General features: G+C 50.9%; 2 protein-coding genes across 7 annotated transcripts in view; one reads left to right on the top strand and one right to left on the bottom strand.

Moving 5' to 3' along the window:
- Positions 1-20,691, top strand: part of RALGPS1 (Ral GEF with PH domain and SH3 binding motif 1) — a 277,259-nt gene that overhangs the window by 127,713 nt on the left and 128,855 nt on the right. The window lies entirely within an intron of this gene.
- ANGPTL2 (angiopoietin like 2) overlaps positions 14,063-20,691 on the bottom strand; it is a 35,525-nt gene continuing 28,896 nt past the window's right edge. For all 3 annotated transcript variants that reach the window (XM_026513991.4, XM_044389616.3, XM_044389617.3), the window contains 3 exons: positions 20,215-20,408; positions 18,216-18,486; positions 14,063-15,867 (listed from right to left, as the gene is read on the bottom strand). In XM_026513991.4, the coding sequence (XP_026369776.1) occupies positions 15,668-15,867; positions 18,216-18,486; positions 20,215-20,408 (665 nt within the window). In that variant the 3' untranslated portion in view covers positions 14,063-15,667. The remainder of the gene's footprint in view (positions 15,868-18,215; positions 18,487-20,214; positions 20,409-20,691) is intronic.

Below are 20,691 nucleotides of genomic sequence, written 5' to 3' on the forward strand. Positions count from 1 at the left end.
TCGCCTTTAGTATCATGTGTCCAAGATTCATCCATGTTGGAACATAATCGCTACTTCATTCCTTTGCATTGTCAGATAATGTTCCATCGTGTGGAAACACCACATTTTATTTATTTATTTGATGGACATTTGAATTGTTTCACTTTTTGGCTATCATGATCACACTGCTAGGAACAGCTTTGGTTTTTAAAAATGTAGTCTTCTCTCTAATTTTTTTACATGGGCTTAGGATATGTGGCATATATACTTTCTAGGTTTTAAAAGATGTTTGACATTTGTCTTGTGGTTTAATATAAAATCATTGTTTGTAAATGTTTCATGGGTGCTGGACAAGAAAGTGAAATCTCTCAAATTACTCTTACGATTGCATTAGAGTATTTAAATGATTAATTTGTGACAACTTAGTCTATCAAGAACAGAAATATATGTTGGACTCCCTTGCATTTCTGATAGCTTCTGCCTACATTATTTAGTATATAGAGATTTATAACAATTGAAAATTTATGGTGAAGTGTCCCATACAAAATGATCTTGATTCTGTTTGTTAATTGCGTTTACTTCTGTCTGATATTAATTCTGTGAAATCTGTTTTATTTCTCATTTGCGTTTATTTTCTAAACCTTTGCCTATATTTTAGGTTTGAATATTTTAGATTGCTTTAAGTGTGAAGACTGTACTGAGTTGGACCCAATATGAGAGTCCTTGCATTTTAGGAGGGGAGTACTCTTTCACGTTCGTTCAGTCGTATGCCATATTATTATTATTTTTTAAAGATTTTATTTTATTTGACAGAGATAGAGACAGCCATCGAGAGAGGGAACACAAGCAGGGGGAGTGGGAGAGGAAGAAGTAGGCTCATAGCGGAGGAGCCTGATGTGGGGCTCGATCCCAGAACGCCTGGATTATACCCTGAGCCAAAGGCAGACGCTTAACCGCTGTGCCACCCAGGCGCCCCGTATGCCATATTATTGAACCAAACATCAGTCTGCGCTTTCTTGTTTATGCCTTTTTCTTCTTTCCTTGTTCTTCTCTTATGGTTTACTACAGTATCTTTCTACTTGACACGCAAATCACTATCTCAGATCTACAGAGGGAGGGCCTGTTGATACACACAGCTCACAGACCCATTCCCACTTTGCCCCAGGCTAATCAACTGAGGGATAAAGTGAGATAGTACGAGGGTGAGGGTTGCTTAGTGCAGGTCCAATGGGTCAACTAGCAGAGGCCCTCCCAGATGATTAAGGATGGCCTCTTCTCTGTTCCTAAGAATGATCATGAGAGCTTCTGTTTATTGTCTGCTTTCTCTGTGCCTGGCACCCTGCTAGGCATTATCTCAATGAATACTCATAATGGCCCAGTGAATAAGCCAGCAGGCACCGAGAGGTTGCCTAGGGTCACGTAACTAGAGAATGGCAGAGCCAGGACTTGGCCCACATGGTCTGGCCATAAGCCCTAAGCTGTTGACACTGCCCTCTCCTGCTGCCCCACCTCTACTGTCCAGGTCATTATTTTCCTGTTCCTCCCTTGCAGTTGCCAGCTGTGTGTCCTCTGCCATTTATGACTTGTGGGTGTCCTCCATCAGACACTATATGAAGTGGGATGAATTGTCTTGACTCTTTCTTGCGACATTCTCTGTTCTGGGGCTTCTGAGGGCAAAGTGGACCAATACCATCTCCCCTTTCTGAGCCCTGTCCCTTGTAATCAGACCAAGTTCCTGAGTCACTTCCTCAGGCCACTGGCCACAGGCCCCTCGTGTGTCACCCGACGGCTCTTGTCAGGCCCGTGGAGAGGTCTGCCCTTGCAGTGGACACGTAGCCTGTTCCAGCCCTGAGTTTCTGGAGCCGTGGCCCTCCTTGTCCTTGACGGCCTCATCTCAGCTGCCTCTTCCTGGAATTAGGTAGTGGAGAGGCTCTGTGTAGGCCTCGGTGTGGCTCAGCGCTCCTGCTTCTACCTCTGAGAGCCCCGGCTTGGCTGCCCTGCTCCGTGTTTCCAGGCTGACGGTGATTTCCCTTCCCCCTCAGCCGGCCGGGCTGCATTTCTCATGCCCATGCAGAACGACTCCTGACACACACCAGCAAGAGGGAGAGAACAGGCGATGACGCCAACATGCTTTCTGTTCTCAGGACTGTGTGTGAGGGTTTAGCGTGGGGGATGCCTCAGTTTCATTAAAAAGAAGGCAGCAAGATCCCATTCTGAAGCTTAGTGGGCCCATCGTCCTGAGGGCAGTTGGGGCCCTACCTGCCCATCTGATCACTGTGGACAGACCCTGCCCACATCCAGGTTGTGGTTTCAGTACTGCTTCCTCCTGGAAACCCAACCTGTCCCAGGACTGGATTTGTTTATTGAAGGGGGAATAGTTACATAATTCCTGGAAAGTACAATATAGGAAAAAATGTCTGAAACCATTTCTTTTTCCCTTGGCAAAATCCTCACTGTAGGTCTTTCCCTCAGGGAGAGGGAATTATTCTCTGGGAGGGACTTCAGGTCAGTTCCTGATATTTCCTGCTGCTTTGTTGCCTCTGTTGCGAGAGACCTTGGACGCTTCCAGCAGATACTTGCCTCTAATGGCAAGAATGGGGTTTATTTTTGTAACGAGTCTCTTAAACGCCTGTGGAAGGTTCTGTGCTAACTGGTTTCCTGGGACTGTCCAGGACTGTTCACTCGGTGTCCCCCGCTCCCTGTAAAGGCGCCCTCACATAGCGCTAGCCGGTGTTAATAACCGTGTGCGTGTCTTCCAGCTCCTTTGCATGCAAATTTTAGGGCCAGCTGGCCGTACTTTGGCGCACTGTTTCTCGTGAAATGTAATTTAAAAAACACTGAGGGAAAAACTTACTACATTTTAAAAATAAGACCGTCTGAAAAAGTTTCTTCCCAGTTACTTCAAAGCGTAAAAATAGCGGTGGGAAATAGGTCAATTATTTGCAGCTTAAATTGATCTGATGGTAGCTCCTTGTTCGTACCCAATTCAGATTGCAGTGATAATAAAAGCAGGCAAGAGCTGTGAAGAATGGCTCAACCATTTATTTCTAAACAGCTTTATTGGCTTAGAGGGTGTTTGGTTTTCACTACCTATAATTCCCTCCAGGAAATAGCTACATAAAATTAAGAATGTAATGGATTTTAAAAGGTTTAGAGCTGATTCTAAAAGTAACCATAGGCAGTGTGGAAAATCATGATCCCTCAAGGAACAAAAATTAGGTATTCTGACAGTTCTAAATCATAAGAAAACATTTAGATATACTTGGTAAATTTACCCAGACTTCCGATATATGAAGGAAATTTCTAGAACCTAAGACATTCCTTCAGACAAGCAGATCCTGCCATAGGTAAAGGAAGCCTTTACTTTCAACCATGGACTCTGAGGTTTAAAATAAAGGCAAGTTGTTTCTGAGTACAGAACAAATAGACCTAAAAAGACTTTTAAAAAGAAGTGTTTACGCTGATGCCCCAAAGCCCCCGGAACAGCAAGGTGAATGAGGGGCTCGCACTCTGAGCCTAAGGGCAACATGTGCCAGCCTTCTGCAAGATGGTGTGTTCTCGAGCCTGCCATCGAATGATGGGTGGGCACTCTTGTTAGGTGATGGGCGAGACAGACACCCTTTCTCCTCTGGTGGAGCTCACAGCCCAGATCTGATCGCTAGCAGTGAACAAGAAACTAAAAGTAAGCTGAGCGTTATGAGGGGAAAGGCAAAGGAACAGATAAAGGCGCCCCGACCTGGTCTGGGGTACTAGGGAGGGTTTCCTGGAGCAAAGCCCTGAAGGGTGAATAAGCCGGGTGAAGAGGTGGGAGGTGAGCATGCCAGACAAAGACAACAGCTTGTGCAAGAGCCCTGAAGTGGGGAAAAAACATGTTTGTTGGAAAAACTGGCTGGAGAGTAGAGAACGAGGGGGAGGGTATTGTGAGAAGCAGCTGGAGTGAAAGGGAGGGGTGAGCTCGCCTGGGCCCAGACATGAGTGGGAAGTTTAGGCCCCAGTTCCCCCTAAGAGCAGTGGGGAGCCATGGAGGACTTGAAGCGAGGGCGTGGCCAGATTGGACTTGCGTTTAACACACAGCTCCTTGCCTGCAGCCTGTGAGTAGCTTTGAGGAAGGCAGGCTGGAGGAGGGAAGACCCAGGTAGGGGACCATGCAGAAGCCCATGATGCATCACTGTAGTTCAGAAATGGCTAGATGGGGAGGGAAAGAAAGCCTTTTAAACGCGGTCCTTTATTTTTTTATGTTTTTATTTTTATTTTTATTTTTGAGAGAGAGCAAGAGCATGCGCATGTGCAAGGAGAGGGAGGAGGGGCCGAGGGTGAGGATCTTAAGCAGACCCTGCGCTGAGCACAGAGCCTGACGTGGCGCTTGATCTCAGGACCCTGAGATTGTGACCTGAGCCAAAATCAAGAGCCGGATTCTTGACCAACTGAGCCACCCAGGCGCCCCCAGAAACAGTTCATTTCAGAGCAGAGCCTTGGAAAGACATTAAACAGTTGTCAGTGAGCATGTCCCTTACACCTGATGGAGACGAATGGCATTTCCCTGTGCTTTGACTTCGAGAGTCAACGTGTGCATTTGAGCTGTGGCCTCCTTACAGCGGATTGAGAGGGCAAGCACAGTGCTCTCTCCATCTACCCACAGAAGCCAGGCCGGATTGGGCTGGCTGATGCCAGCAACACTTCTGCTTCCCAGAACATGGATCGGAGTGGCCACCACCACTCCAGGACCAAGTCCACTGGCTCCCAGTTTGGGGTGACCACATTGTTATCCAGCTGTCCCCAGGTTTACCAGCATTAAGGGTAATCCTCTCCTTTAATGCCCAACTGAAAAATTTCCATTCTACATGCAGGAAATCCAGACTTTTTTGTTTTCAGTTCTCCACCCCACGTGTTTTTAAGGATCCCCAAGGAATACTCACTTGTTCCACGGATCCATCCTGGTGGTTGCATGGTGCCTCAGCTGGCTGCCTGGCTCCAAACCGCTGATCCCTCCCTCCAGCATCTCTGCCTTTCCTACCCAGTCCTTGCTGCTGGACCTATGTGGAGCCAGGCTCCTCCTTCCTTCCCTCGGGAAGCACAGTTTAGGACGGATCTGGGGATGTCAGTGCCACAGACAAAAGCTTAAGCTTGCATTCTCAAACGCCTGCTCCTGGAGCTCCGGGGCCATGCCCTTTCTCCTCTCGCCTGATGGCCACATGCTTCAAGGGCCGACCTATGGCCCTCCCTTTCCTAGCCCAGGAGAGCCTTTGATCAAGTTTCCCCTTCCTCATATTGAGGCATCCATCCTTTCTGAGGCCCAGCAGGCAGGGAAAAGCTGCCCTCGGACCCATCTCAGACATGCTTCCTAGTCAACAGAAGAATCGCAAAGACAGCTACCATCCCAGATCAACGAAATCTTTTCCATTATTTTGCAGTGTGGACAGCTGCATATTTTCTTAAACCTCTCCCTTCCAGAAGAGAATTTTGCCTTTACTTTTGCAGTCTGAAGATTTATTACCTTAAAATTCACATTTCCCTGGGACTTCACAGTCATGTTCCATTTTTACAAAAAGCCAGTGGATGTTATTTAAAACCCCCATTTTGTGAGTGAGAAAATCCACAGTTTGACCTATGACTTAGCCAGTGTCATATGCCAGGCGGATACCAAGTGCAACTCAACGTCTCATGTTCTGGCTGGGGCTCCACCCAGCCTTAACTCACGCATCCTCTGTCTAGTGCCCCTGTCTCCATGGAGAGAAACAGTGCAGGAGGAAAGCATGTTGGGGAGACGTTTGCTCTGCTGCGCAGAGCTGAGCACCTTGTCACCTTTGTCCCTTCTGGGGCACAGGGAGGACTTGCGGTCTGCATTTCTCTGCATCAAGAAGTTGTGTCTGATCCCCAAAAGGAGGTAAGAGCATAGCCCACTTTGTGCAAGAGGAAGTGTGTTTTCATAGCAGGAATCTGTGTACTCATCAGGATGATTGCTTTGCTTTGACCTTTCGTCTCCGGATTTCTAATCAGAAGCTCACAATAGTGATAATGACAACTCTTGGTTATTCTCTCCCACGTGACCGGCACTGCACCACACACTTCATGAGAGTTATCTCATGTATCCTCCCGATGCTTCTTCCTCTGAGGGAGACACTATTTTTAACTTATTTCACAGCTGCAGAAGCCAAACAGGACTCATGTTAAAGGTCTCAACACTTTGCAGCACCACTTCCTAGTGGTAAGACCAGTGCCCAACCCAGTCTGACCCAGTGCCCAGCCAGAAACTTCAGAATATGCTGCAGTTCCCTGTAAAAAGCCTTCACCCTCTGGGGAAACCCAGACTGGACTGAGAAAGAACAGCTCTGGAGACCCTCCTGTATGGAGTGGAGGCTTGAGATGGGTGGCTATAGTCAGTAAGCCCTAAGCAGGACAAAGGTTGGGGGTGGAGGAGGAGCTAATGAGTTTCTCCATCCTCAGGACTAACCTGGTGACCTGTGTGTCTCCTTGCTGGTCTGAAGGGAGAGTTAAGACAATTGACACCGAGAATCTGAAAGATTCTGAGTGGTTGATAGCTTGTAAGATGCCCCAGTGCTCCCTGACCCCCAGTATTCCTGTCCTTGTGTAATCCCTTCCCCTTGAGCATGGGCAGAACGTACTGACTTGTTCCTAACAAATAGAATATGACAGAAATAATGGGACATCTATTCTGAGGTCAGATTATTTAAAGACTTTGCCCTCAGTGTGAGGTGCTTGCTCTCTCTCTGTCTCTTGGATCTCTTCCTATCTCTTGGATTCTGGAGGAATCCAGCTGCCTTGTGTTTGTGAGCAAACCCCCCCCCCCCCACCGCCGCCAGCCACATGTGAGTGAGTGTGGAAACAGAGCCCACCTCAGTGGAGCCTTCAGATGAGACCACAGCCTCAGCCCACGGCTTGACTGCGTCACTTGAGACTCCTTGAGCCAGAGGCATCCAGCTAAGTTACCCTCAACTTCCTGACCCAGAGAACCTGCAAAGTAATACATAAGTAAGCTACTGAGTTTTGGGGTAATCTGTCACGTGGCAATGGAGAACTAACGCATATCACAACCTTGATCACTACCCCACATTTATTACTTTGTTACCTCAGCTGTAAAACTGAGCACACAAAAGACAGTAAGATCGATTTCTAGGGCAGCAGGAAGTGCTAGGTCTGTCTCAGAAGCTAATTTTGAGAGGAGCAAATCCTATAGGACAAGAGGGGGTGGTTGCCATTTTGAGAGGTAATGAATTCTTGCAGTTCTCTAAGAAGACGGGTGCCTGAGAAGGGCCTAGAAGGCTACCTTCAGAAAAGCTGTAGTTCCCTACTCAAGTGTATGTTGGGCTTTAGAGGGTAATGTGTGCAGACCTTCAGAAGTCCAGGAATGGCTGCTCAGGAAACAGGAAGACGTCCATTCTGTGTGGCCACCCAGAAAGCTGGACTGGGGAGGAACCCACTCATTCCCTTCGAAACTTTTTAGATGATAAAAGTAACACATTGTTAGTTGTAAAACTCACACTAAAAAAAAGTCTGTGAAGTAAGAAGCGAAAATCCCCTTCTTCCTTGCCTACTCCCCAGAAGCAACCACAATTAACAGTTGGTGTGTATCCTTCCAGACATTTTAATCCCCATACACTAATGTATGTGCATGTGTGTGTGGGGGGGGAGAAGCAAATAATACTGTGCTTTTTAACCAAAATGGGGACATTTTATTCATTTTGCTTTGCACCTTACATTTTGTTCTGTGTAGAGAGTCACAGATGTTGTTCGGAGGCAGCACATAGAGAACTTCTTCCTTCTGTCCAGTGGTTCCATGGCGCCCGTGGCAGGCGCCTGGGTGGTTCGCTGAGTTGGGCCAGGGTGCATGCCGGTTCCTCCAGCCGTGTGCCAACTGATGGGCTCTCCCTCTGAGGGAAAGTGTAGTGGAGAACATCTTCACCGGGGTGTCTCTGCTTACCTGCAGAGTATTTCCAGAACACTGAGTGTGGGGAGAGGGGTTGCTGGATTGCCTGTCTGTGACTTCTGTCCGGTAGCGCCTGTGGGAACACCCTCCGAAAGGTGGCAGTTACACTTGGCTGGGAGTGTGAGCATGCCTGTCAGCCCCGCTCTCACCAGCACCAGGTCCTACTGACCTCTTTTTATTTATGAGAAAATGTCAGGTGAAAGATGACATCTTGTTTTAATACACGTTTCTCTACCCGCCAATCCTTTGTGCTCTTGGCAGAGAAGCTGCTTTTCTACTTCAGACACGTGCTCCCTGAGCTCTCCTGCGCCCAGGGTCAGGCAGCCAGGCCTTCAGGCCTCCCACCCAACTGCTCAGCCGCCCTCTGTTCCTGCCTCTGCATCTGTCCTCAGTCTCTCTCCTGTGTCCCCAGCCCGGCCTTGCGCTGCCCTGAGCAATGAAGAAGGGCTGCCTGGCTGTTGGGTCCCCCTGGAGAGGAGGCTGACAGAAGTCCGTGCCCGCACACTTGCCTGGGGCTTGGTCAGCATTCCGGGCTCCAAGGAGGCTTCGTGCTGCTTCTTATTCTTTTCCCTCTTTGAGATGATGAGGGTGTTGGCCTCGGTCATCACATGGCTCCAGAAGGGAATTCTAATTCTACATTACCCTTCTACATTACCCTTCCAAGCTCTGGACCACTGCCAGCCCCCTAAGGGTCAGGGCAAATGTGGCCTGTCCACCCAGGGAGCTATCCCTCAGCTTCGGGAGGGTGCACATGCTCAGTCGGGTGACAGGGAGCACCCCTTGACCAGCCCATAGAGCCAGATTTATCATGACCAGTGGCGAGCAGGGGATGGGATAGCCAGATGGCCCGCCACCTGGGAGGGCCACACGTGGAAGTGCTTCGGCAAGGCTGCACAGAGGAGAGGGATTATCTGTGTCTGGGTTCCCATGTGTGGGCGGAGCTGCCCCAGGCTGCCCCATGTCAGGAGAGACAGGAATACTTGAATGTGATGGTTGGTACCAAGGCATTGTGTCCACAAGTGGCAGAATCCCAGATTAGGGCTGGGTCAGGCTTGCCTCTGGATCTGAGAGAGACTAGATAAGGAAGCCCCAGGCCTGACGGCATGGAGATGGCAGACAGGGACCCAGCTATCAGATGATGTGGCCCAGGGCTTGGACCAGGTAGAACTGGTGCACAAGGTGACACTGGAACTGCCAAAGGATGGGGCTGAGTCAGTTGGTTGGAGGACAAGTGGAAGCCAGATGGGCAGGGCCCAGCCTTTGGCCCAGGCAAAGCCCTGGTAAATAGCCCTGGACTGGCTTCCTGACATCTGGGGACCTACTGTCCGTCCAGCTACTTCTGCACACATGGGCTGGCGGGCTAGCTCACATAACCGCAGCCGTGGGCAGGAGGCCGCCACGCTTCTCAGATGTGTAGGGGGGTGATCACAGGGTGAGAGAGGGGCCTTGGTTGTTTCATTCTGCCCTTGCGGACGGTGATCTAATGCTGCAGTAGCAGGAGTGCAAATCCTGAGTGGCTGAGGCTGTGTTCTCTGGCAAGTCACTGAACATCTCCGAGCCTTGTTTCTGTTATGTCAAAGGGAGTGTAATGAGAAGACCCACCTCACAGGTCTGTTAACGAGATTTAAAGAGACATACATGGTGCCTGGCACACAGACAACACCCCTTAGGTGGTAGATGGCGTGAGTGTAATCCAGAGCAAAATACTGCCAGGAAGACTCCAGCTGTGGGGACCTTGTTGCCTCCTGTATCCACAGAGACTATTGAGAAACTCAGTGAATCCAGGAAGGGCAGGAAGAGCCCATCTGGGCCTAGCTAGGTGTCATGTTGAGTGACCCAGCAGGGCCTAGAAGGGTTAGGTGTGCTTTGTAGGGTAGAGCAGGAGTGGGCAGGGGGGGAGGTGCTGAGGAATAGATACCATCTAATGGGTAGTGGGACAGAATCCATCTAGCCACCAAAATGCAGTCTCTGGAGAGTAGGGGAATGAACAGCAGCAAAAGTACAGTGTAGACACCTTCTTGGGTATAGATCCAGGCTGAGACCCCTCCTTCTCTGGGATCCTGGGAACCACCCCCAACTGCCCCCACATCACTGAACTCCAGCAGCAGTGTTCATTCCAGCCACAGTTGATAGGATTGCGGTGGACACCCAGCCCGAGTAGGCCAGTTGGAGCAGGCCAGTCGGAGCCTCTGGTCCGGAGTGAGCACTGGAAGGGAGGGTACTTGTAAGTCTTTGCTGGCACTGAGACCAGGAGGACATGTGAGCTCAGGAATTCCATGCAGGGAAAAGCAGATGGATGCACAATGAGAAACAGAGAGACCTGCAAGCAGGGGAAAAGGAAAGGAAGGGGGAGAAGCTGGGAAAGCTGCTGCCTTGCCTCTTGAAGGCTTTCCAGGCAGTTTCTGGTTCCTGGCCCTCGTGAGGCCCAGCTGCGTCCCTGCTCATGGACTCTGGGAGATACCTCGTGTCCTTATGTAACCAGCTTATTAAATGAGCTGGACTCAGTCAGGTGTAAGAAAAAAACGACTTAATTTTTTCCCCAGCGTCCTTTCCAGCCTGCCCTGTGGACTAGCTCTTTTCCCAGTCGATGCTGAAAACTTAGCAAGCCCCTTCATCTTTCTGCTGTTAGTAATGAAAAAGCTGTGTCTATTCTAACCACCCGGTCACCACAGACAGTCCAGAGTAGTAATTGGAAGTCTGCACTTGTAAAGCCCGACCAGACTCAGAGACCTGGGGCGGGGGAGGGCCCACAGTCAGCTGTCACTGGACCCCACAGCCCCTCTGCCTCCCACTTGCCCACCGAGGTTGGACCAGGGGAGAGGGAAAAGGGAGGTCAAGGCCCCTCTTACGTGGCCGATGTCGTCGTAATGCAGAGCTTGTGCCCTGCGGGTACGCAGATGCTCGAGCACCTGTGCTCTGTGGCGGCGGCTGCTGGACACTTTCCCTCTGGGCACCTCGGTCTCAGCTGCCATGATGGGGTGATCCTGCACCTCCACCCCCCCACTTATGGCTCCTTCCTTGGCTCCCGGGCCCCCTGCACCGCCCTCCACCCCACCCTCTAGGCTGCCCTCCGCTTCCTAGGAGACCATATCCTTGCCTCCCCCGTGTCCCTCCAACGAGTGCCCTCTGTGTCTTCAGTACTTCAAAGGTTTCTCTTTCACTTCTGCTCAAATTGGCAAGATTTTGGGGGGGTCAGTGGCCCCCAGTGACCAGGGCATTGGCCCAAACTGGAATGTGGGAGCTTGGCTGGGGTAGGAGAAAGTCTGGGTTTCGCTGGCTTCCTTGTGGTCTGTCGGTGCATTGACCGTGGAGACCTTCCTCCAGTGTGTTCTCATTTCTCTCTGCCACGGGCCTGGAAACTTGAGGCATGAGTCTGGTAATAGTGCTTTTGCTAGCCCTTGCCACACCTTTGGAACAGTCCCTTGAAGTGCCACTCCCTTGATTTAGGATGAGGGGAAGTACCCACCCTCCATGCGGTGGTGGTAGCTGGGGAGCATTTCATAAGGACCGCTCATTCCCCCACCCCAGGGTATTTTTTCTGCACTTCTTACACAGGCTGTGGATGGGCAGTCAGCTAATGTAGAATCCGTTTGGGGCCATATATATATATATATATACACACACACATATAACGGTCTTGCCTTGCTGTAGAACGTGGGACACTTGGCAGCTTTTATTTTGCCCTTAGTCTTTGGTGTCTCAGATAAAACCAAGGCAGAAAGAATGCCTTTTTTAACATTTTGCTACACTTAAGACGTCCCCTTTTTGTTTATTCCAGTTGTCTGCTTTTGTTTTACTGTAAGCCAGAGTCTTTACAAGCCTGCATATAACAGATGAAGTGGTCTCGGGAGATTGGGGGGGACCCCTGGAGTTCCCAAAAAGCATCTGTAGATTACGAGCATCCTAGACTCCCATGACTGTTGTTTTCAGTAGTTCAGAGGTTTCTTTTTCAGTCTTGCTCAAATTGGCAAGATTTTGGGAAGGGGGTCCTGCTCAGTGTCACTTGCTTGGAGAACATCACTGTCTTCCTGCCATGTTCCCCACATAAGCCCAGCATTTCAGTGGCCCCCAGCGACCAAGGTATTGGCCCAGACTGGATTGTGGGGGCTTGCCTGGGGTAGGAGAAAGTCTGGGTTTCACCAACTTCCGTGTGGTCTGTGGTTGCATTCACCATGGAGACCCTAGTGACAGTAGGGCTCCTATGACTGCAGGCCTTAAAAGGCCACTGGCTGGAATGGGAGAGAAGGGAGGGCTGTTGGTGTGAGTTGGGCAGACCTCAGGGTGCCAGCTGACTGTGTTTGCCGGAGCCACACAGCAGGCACTAAGGCATGCTGCAGGAGCCCCCATGCCCACCACTATTCTCTTCTTCGATGCTGTTGGTCAAACCCCCAATTTACACCAATGAGAGCTAGTTCACATGTCTAATGGGTTTATTCCTTCCTCTCCTTCCATATGGCTGGGGTGTGGTTTAACTCATCTTTGGGTTTTGGGGTGGGGGTTGGGAGAAACAGCTGGTATCATGGCCTGCTTTTGTTTGGGTCCCAACTAGTTTAGAAAAAGGGTTGCTCCACATTGTCCAGCACGGCTTTCCAGAACTATTTGCTTTGGGTTTTGGATCCAAGACCGGTGACCAGTAAGGCTGGATGGACCCTGTTTTCCTTTACCATCAGTCCTTATGTCCTGGACACTGCACTCGAGGTGTGTGAGGAGGCCTGGCTGTGATGTGAGCCAAGGTTGAGATACTCTCACCAAATAGCATATAACAGCTGATGACCCCAGCATCAGCTAGACTAGAGGTTTGGGAGAAGGGAGTTGAGACCCCTTAGTGCCTGATACCCAGCACCTTCCGAATTAACTGCTGCTAGAGCATTCCTACCAGCAGTCTGACTGTGAGCCTCATTTTCTCCTCTCCTGTGAAGTGAGAACAGTCCCTTCTTCACAGGGCTGCTGTGAGGGTTACATAAGAAAACATTAAGTCCAATTCTAAGCACATAGTAGGCTGTAGTAAACATCTCTCTCTCTCCAACCGCGTCTTTGCTAAAAACAGCTCTCATGTGGCAGTATTACTTGGCTACTGAGAAGAGGGTCTAAAGGTATATGTGTTTTTAAATTTTGATGCATACATATATTCATATTTGGTACCCACATTGCCAAGTTGCTCTTCAAATATACGGAATCAGTTTGTACTTGCGTACACAGAGTACATATTTCTCCATTCACTTGTCAACATGGAGATTTTTTTCATCTTTACCAATCTGATAGGCACCGTGTGATGGTTTGTGCTTGATTTAATGTCCCTCTCTGGTTATTACTGAGGTTGGCATCTTTTCTTGTTTACTGGCCATTTGTGTTCTAATGTGTTCCTATACTTACGAAGTTTTCTATCATAGCGTTTGTATCTTTCTTCTTAATTTGAGACAGTTCTTGGTATAGCATGAATATTAATCCCGTATTTTTCACGTTTCATATTTGCCTTCAATCTCAGTCATATTTTATTTTTTAGAGAGCAGAAAATTTGGGGTTTTCTTTAGACATGTCTCTTAGTCTTTTCCTTTTTGGTTTTGAGGTTTTCCTTCTATGCCTAGAGATGACTTCCCAGCCCACAGATGTGTTTTTCTGGCAGCTAGTGTGGAAGTCGGTTGAAATGAGGGAGACAGAGGTATGGGGCTCCTGGTCCGGTGGGGAATCTGTTGTAGTAGTTGAGGGGAGAGGAGACACAAAGGCAGAGAAGAGGGCTTCCATGGATGGATGGATGGATGGATGGATGGATGGATGGATTGGCCTTGGCAAGGCAGGGGGAGAAGTCCTTTTTTTTGACCCGAGCAACTGATAAATGGTGCCTTTTGTTGAAATGGGACCAGACCTGGGGGGAGGCGTTTCAGGGGTTGGTTGCACTGTCTAGGAGGTGATTCTAGGATGTTCAGTGAAGACATGGCTGGATGTAAGGAGGTTAAGTCCCAGAGAGCCTTCAAGGTGTTGTTTTGGGACTCCTGCCAGTGTAGGTAGAAACCAAAAATAAGGAGAGTGTGATTTAAATGATTTTGGTGTATGTCCTGGTTTTACTCAAAAAAGGCTCTGCTATAGGAGGTCCCAGGAAGGCATCCTAAAGCAATAACACACAGCGTAGATACGTCCAAGTAGCACTGAGGGCTTTTATTGCAGATTTGTGTCATTACAAGGATAATCTGGGAATATATTAAAAAAAAACCCTCCCTTTTATATACACAAAACATGCTACATGGTACACTTCGTGAGAATGCTGAGGTAATAGGCACACACCCAGACATGGACAGTACCAAGCGTTCCAACATCTCGCACACCCCCATTCACGCGCCCACCGGGGCAATCTCACCTGGACTCAGCTCTTGCTCCCTGCTTGGCAAGAGTCCCGGCAGTACTGAGTCTGACGCTTCGTGGCCAACAGGACTCAGAAAGCCACCACGCTGCAACACACCAGCCACGGCGTCCGGGGGCTCCTGGTTATTCAGGAGCTCATGAGAAGTGGCCAGTTATCATTTTTGTGGCACCTGTTCTCCAGAGAAGTGTCATTTGGGGACGAGATGCGGACTCTAGTCGGCCTGAGAGCATGGGACCTTTGGTCTGTAGCCATTCGGGGGCCCCAACGATCGGGTGATGACTTCTCTTCAGTTGAATATCTCCTGGGCAAGGTAGGTTATTATTTCTGTGACGGTTAAAATGACATGGAGGCTAAAGTGTGAATGGAACATACAAAACTGCGAATACATTATCTACGTGGCCGGGAGTTAGCTTCCGGGCCTGGCCTTCCCTTTCCTGACCAGAAACCTGGAGCCCAAACTGTTTTCTACTCAGAGGCTAAGGAATCTTGCCTGGAAAGAAAGGATGTTATGACAGAAAAGGTAAGGAGTGTGTAGGAAGGGGTACAGAAGAGCAGAGAGGGTGCCTGGAACCGCAGTGAGTGACCAAGGACTGACACACGGAAGGTGCTTCCTGACTGTTGTTGAATGAAGGAGTAAGTGGATGGGTGGATGGATGGATGGATGGATGGATGGATGGTGGAAAAGTCCTGAGAAAGTAGGGAAGTCTAGAAATGGAGGGGGAGGGGGATTTTGAAATTTGATCAGGTGCCCAAAGGGGTTCTTTAATGAGGAAGGAGGGAGCCTCCATGTGAGTGAATAGCGTGTAGACACTCCTGGAAGAATCCTGGCACGCAGACACCAAGGATTATTCTTTGAACTGGAGCTACACAGTCTGTGATTGGCTCTTAGACTCAAGGAGCACGAAGTGAACCTGACGCTTTTCCCCTAAGAGCAAAGCTGTTGGTAACAACTTCAGCATCTGAGAATTGGACGTATGTGTAACCTGTATATGTATCTAGATATAGTACACGTGGTAGATATCTGAGTGCATATCTCTGGCGTACACACACGTGCATAAGGTTGGCTCCACACATGTATGTTATGAAAGGATTGTGCAGTTGTGTTTTTTTTACTGGGGTTTAATTTCCTTAAAGAAGGATTTGTCTGTAGTCCTGTGCCGTGTGCAAACCCAAGGGGATCTCTGACAGGAAGGAAAGCAATAGGGACAGAGAATACTGTGTCGATTCCGTTCCATTATCTGCCGCAGTGCCTTGGGAAAACAGAATCCAGCGGCCCCGTCCTCCTGGCCCCCGGTGAACTGACGGGGAGTTGCTGCTGGGCTGGGGCCAGCATGGCGGGGGCAGGCTCCTGGCGATGGCCACGAGAGGTCAGGAGGGGAGCTGGCTTAGTGGAAGGTGTTAGGGTTGGGCCGGATCATCATCACCACTTTCTTGAGCGAGTAGGAGCCTCCTCGGAACTCAGCCCAGTAGACTCCGTCCTGGTAGCGGCTCCGGTAATGGCCCCCGCGGTACCAGACCCCATTGAGGTTGGAGTGGGCGCAGGCGTTATACCACCAGCCTCCCTTCTGGTAGTGGGCACAGTTTCCTGCCGGAGACAAGGGAGGAGGTCACAGGGAGGAGGCAGTTTTACCCGAATCCCTCGTTTGTTCGGGGACTTTAGCAGGGCCATCTCTGGGGGTGGGGGGGGGGGGCATTAGGAACAGGAATTCTTGAGAGGTGGGCTGCACTTCAGGTTTGCTCTAAGCTCTGAGGCTCGGCCTTGTGACCAGTGAACTCGAAGAGCCACTGAACTGTCCTCAGCATGGTGCCTCCCTCACAGGACGGCCTCGGGGATGGAACGAGGGCACACAGTTAAGCCGTTAGCCCAGGGCTTGTGCAGGGGAAGTGCCTGGGGGGTGGGGTGGAATAGGAAGCAGAATGATCTGGGGTGGGCGGGGAAGAGGCCACTGGGTTCTTAGGAATTTTTTCAGAGTTGCAACTGTTGGATCAAGAGTTTTTATAGAATGACAAAAGAAGTGTTTAAGATGAAACACTCCTCTCTTCCTCCCAGCCTGTATTCCAGCCAAATATTTTTTTATGATTTCACAAAAGAAAGATATTTTCATAAAACTTTTGGCACTATCACATCACGCCGGATTTTGCTGCCAAGGACAAGCAGTTCGGAACAACAGTAAAAGTGTGGGCAAGGTGCAAGCGGGCGTGCAGGGGCATTGGCCTTCTCTGGAAGGAGAGGAAGAGGAGCCACTGGCTGCTTGGGCTGCTCTTAGTTAAAAGAGGGGGCCCCCAGTTTCCTGAGCAGGCCTGGGAAGGGGACCCCCCACTCAGGGAAAGGCTGCCCCAAGCAGGCTTGGGAGTTGGGGCCCAGTGGGGCTGGCGGCCCTGCTCCAGCTGAGGCCTTGGGGCGATGTGAGGAGGCAGCAGCCTGGCCGAGGCAGAAAGCTCAGGGGAGACTCAGCTCAGGCACCCAGAGCGTCTGCAGTCCCGGTGTTCCCAGAGTTTTTCTCAGACTCCTCTAGGCCATCACTTGAGGCCACAAGGACCAAATGGCGGTGCTAGATTTGCAGAGCAGAGAGAGCCCTTGGCATGCCACGGCCAGCCTTCCCTGTGAGTGGAAGCCTGAGCTAGCTGTGCATGACTCCAGGGACAAGGAGTTCACTTCCTTGCTGTCCACTGACTGTGCTGCTGGACAGGCCTGACAGTTGGGGTCATAGGGCAGTCTTCTCCCTGCTCTCCATGATGGCCCTCCAGAAATGCTGTACTGGCCCTTGTGTCCCCAGAATCTGACCAGCTCTGAGGGTCATCTTCCTGCCCTGCTCTTCCTGGAAGCCTTGGCAGCCCTGGCCGAAGGGGAGATACTGCTTCCTCAGGGGGCCCCTTCAGTGCCAGTCAGAAGCGAGGTGTCCAAATGTCCCCCAGTGTGGTGAGTCTGCTAGAGCATGGCTGCCGTGGTGACCTGGAGTGAGGCCCTCCCTCCTTGAGGTAGCAGAGCTTGCCTCAAGAGCGGGTAGTTCCTAGGATGGTCCTTATAGAGGAGGGAGTGGCCTGGCCTGCAGACCAGGACTAAATGGAGGGGGCAGGGAGGGGGCCAAGTTTGCCCATGAGAACAGACAGCCTTGGCCTGGAGTAGGGTTGGCCCCTCAGACAGGAGCAGCGCCCCGCTGACTTTGCCAGGCAGCTAGGGCCCAGAGGCCCGCATGTCAGGAAACTGGGTGTGGGGCCTCGAGAGGCTCCATTGTGGGGGAGGCTGACATCTGGACTCAGAACTGGACTGTATCTGTGCCTCTTACAATTTTCTGCTTTCTTCCTTGTTTTTTATTAATAAAGGCTTCTTAGTAAAGTCCTGGCTTTGAGGCATGTGACCCTGGACAAATCACTTCATGTCTCCCACCTGGTTTCCTCTTAATAGCTCCCTACTGCAGCGTATTACCAGTACATGCTAATAATAGTAACCACAAAGACAACCCACTTGGGTTGAGCCCTATTTGCCAAGTTCCAGACAAAGCACTCGAGGTACTTTCTGACCTTCTCACCACCCCGCGAGGTACACTTTGTCCTAATTTCTGGATGTGGAAATGGGGCTCAGAGACATTAAGCTGCATTGTCCGAGGACACATGACTGGTAGGAGGCGGGGCCAGCATTATCACCCAGGTGTGTGGCCATGACACCTGGTTCCTCAGGCAGAGAAGTGAGGTGAGCACTTGGCCCAGAGTGGCCCGCAGATGTGTAATCTGTACGCCTCTTTCCCTTTCCCTTTTTGTAAATGCTACTTTGATGCAACTTTTGTGAAGGGGGTCTGTGGGCAGAGGAATGGGCTTTCAGGGAATAGGAACAGGGTCGGGCCGCTGGGCCCTGGGACCTTCCTGTTCTCAGGCCCTGAGTCAGAAGCTCTGGCTTTGGCTGACCTCCTTGCCCTGCCATGTACTGGGTCCTACCTGTGTAGACATCATGGTCTCTGTCCAGGGTGGTGAACTGCTTGCCGTTGTGCCAAGTGAAGGAGTCTCCAGCATTGCCGTGGTAGCGCCCCAGCCGCAGCTTATAATACTCGCTCTCGGGCTCCAGGCGGAAGCTGGCGTATTCGGCAAAGACTTTGCGGCCAGACCAGTCCTCCATGGTCACCAGCAGTTTGTAGTTGCCTTGGTTCGTCAGCCAGTAGATGTTCTCCAGGCCCAGCCAGTACTCGCCATCGATGTTCCCAAACCCTTGCTGGGGAAAACGGAGGAGAGCATTTGTGAGGAACAGGCAGTGCCCTCAGCCAACAGGGCCCCACTGTCGGATGCTCAGCCCCGGACAGAGGAGACCAGAAATGGGTAGGGCCTAAGGCAGACCTGGGTTCCAGTCCCCACTTCTGTACTTGGCTGTGACTTGATGAGCCACGTCGCCTGTCTGAGCCTCAATCATGCGTCATTCAAGACTATTTAAAGAGTGCCTACTGTGTGCCAGGCACTGTGTGAACACAGGGGACACTGGGTCACCTTCCCTACAGGGTTGTTGTAGGAACGCACGTAATGTGGTAAACTGAGAGCCCAACACACAGTAGGTCTGCAACAAGAGTTCCTTGGACAAATCCTTACCTTCTCTGAGCGTCAGCGTCCCTCTCTGGGAATGAGCTGTGTATGAGGGTCTTGTGTAAGCTCTAATGCACCAGACAGGAATGGGCCGACAAGTGTGTGCCGCATTCACCCGGGCTCCTTTCTAGGTCTAAAGTTAGTGATTTTGTTATTGTTTTTATGTGTAGTTTAAGGAGTCATCAGCCTGGTGGTGGCACTCAAAGACTTAAAAATAGGCTCATTGATGATAATAATAGCTAGTATTTAGTGAGCGAGTAGTATATTGGCACTATTCTTGGGACTTTACATAGGTTATTTTATTAATCCTTGTGCCAACTCTGAGCGCTAGGTACTATTATTATCCTCCCTAGAATGGGTGAACCAAGGTCCACAGAGGCCCAGGGTCACAGAGAGCCTGTGGGTGAGCCAGGATTTGAACCAGGAACCCAGTCTTAACAACTGTGCTCTCCTGCCTCAGAGAAAAAGGATATGGGCAGGAGGAGGAAGGGGTGATGGAGTGGGTCTTCAGGAACCTCTCAGTCAGGAAGCAGAGGAGAAAGAGAAGAAAGCAAAGACGTAGGTTGGGCAGGATGTAGGTTGGGAGCAGCCAGGACAGGCAGGGGCCGCGCAGGGCCATGTGTGGACGTAGGGTAGTTTGTAAGCTTCGGTGTCAGAGGCCTCGGCTCACTGCTCTGCCACCTCGTAGCTGTGCAACCCCAAGTGAGTTATTTCCCCTTTTCAGCTGTAACTTGGATCTATACTTGTATCTCTGTGCTGGGATTGGTGTGAAATTAAAGCAGGTAATGGACGGAAGCACTTGGCATGGCGCCTGGCACATGGTGGCATTCGGTGAACTAAGCTACTCTTGCCTCTGTCTAGAGGAGGGGGGTGGGTGTATGGCTGAGCCCAGCAGCCTTTCCTACCACCAGGATGAGCATTCAGCTTCCTGGGAATTAGGGCCCAAGTATTCCTGCAGTTCCCTACAACAGGCCCTTGGGACCTTCCCCTTCTGGGCTGTGAGAACAGGTCTTCCTCCTGGAAGCCCCAGCTGGGGGGAAGATGCTCCCCTTGCCTGGGCTGGGGTGAGGGGCCACCCCATACCAGCATTTCGGAATCCCCACCTTGTCCATGAGCCTTGTGTGGTCTGCACACCTAAGTCGTATCTTGCAGCAGTTGCCAGTGGCAAGCAGGGAAGGGGCTGCTGCTCCCCACCAGCTCTGGTGGGTTTGCAGAAATGACCCTCAAGTATTTCTTGCGTGGGGCCACAAAGGCCCTGACAGGTCAGCATGCCCCTTCCCTCCAAGTGGTTCTCTCGCTGGTTGTCAGGCTCCAGGGGGTGGCCCAGTCACCTGTGGGCAGCACGGACAGGCCCTGGAGTCCTCACCTTATAGGTCTCCCAGTTCCTGAAGAAGTTGACAGAGCCGTCCAGGCGCCTCTGGATGACGGTCCAGCCCCCAGGGTCGTGTCTCTGGTCACACCACACCTGCATGAGGCGGTTGGTGTTCTCTGGCTTCACCAAGTAGATGGAGCTGGTATCGTGGCCATCCTCCAGGGCCTGCAGGCAGTCTCTCCACGGACCTGGGGATACAGAGGTGTGCACGTCACAGACTCCCTGTAGTCTGGCATGGAGTCCTGCTTTTGCCTGCCCCGCCCCCCCCCCCCGGGCTGTACCCCCAAGCAGGCACAGCCTCCTGCAGGGCTCCAGCTGGGAGCCATAGGCCTGCGGTGTGAGGGGACCAACTTTAGTTTTGTAAGTTTGAGAAATAATGTGATAGAAAGGTAAGAGCCCAGGGCTAGCGGTCAGGGTGCCTGAATTCCTGGCCCAGTTTTAGCTCTGACTCCATCACAGTGTGATTTGGGC

Source organism: Ursus arctos, unplaced genomic scaffold (genome assembly GCF_023065955.2).
Source record: "Ursus arctos isolate Adak ecotype North America unplaced genomic scaffold, UrsArc2.0 scaffold_18, whole genome shotgun sequence".
Lineage (NCBI taxonomy): Eukaryota > Metazoa > Chordata > Mammalia > Carnivora > Ursidae > Ursus > Ursus arctos.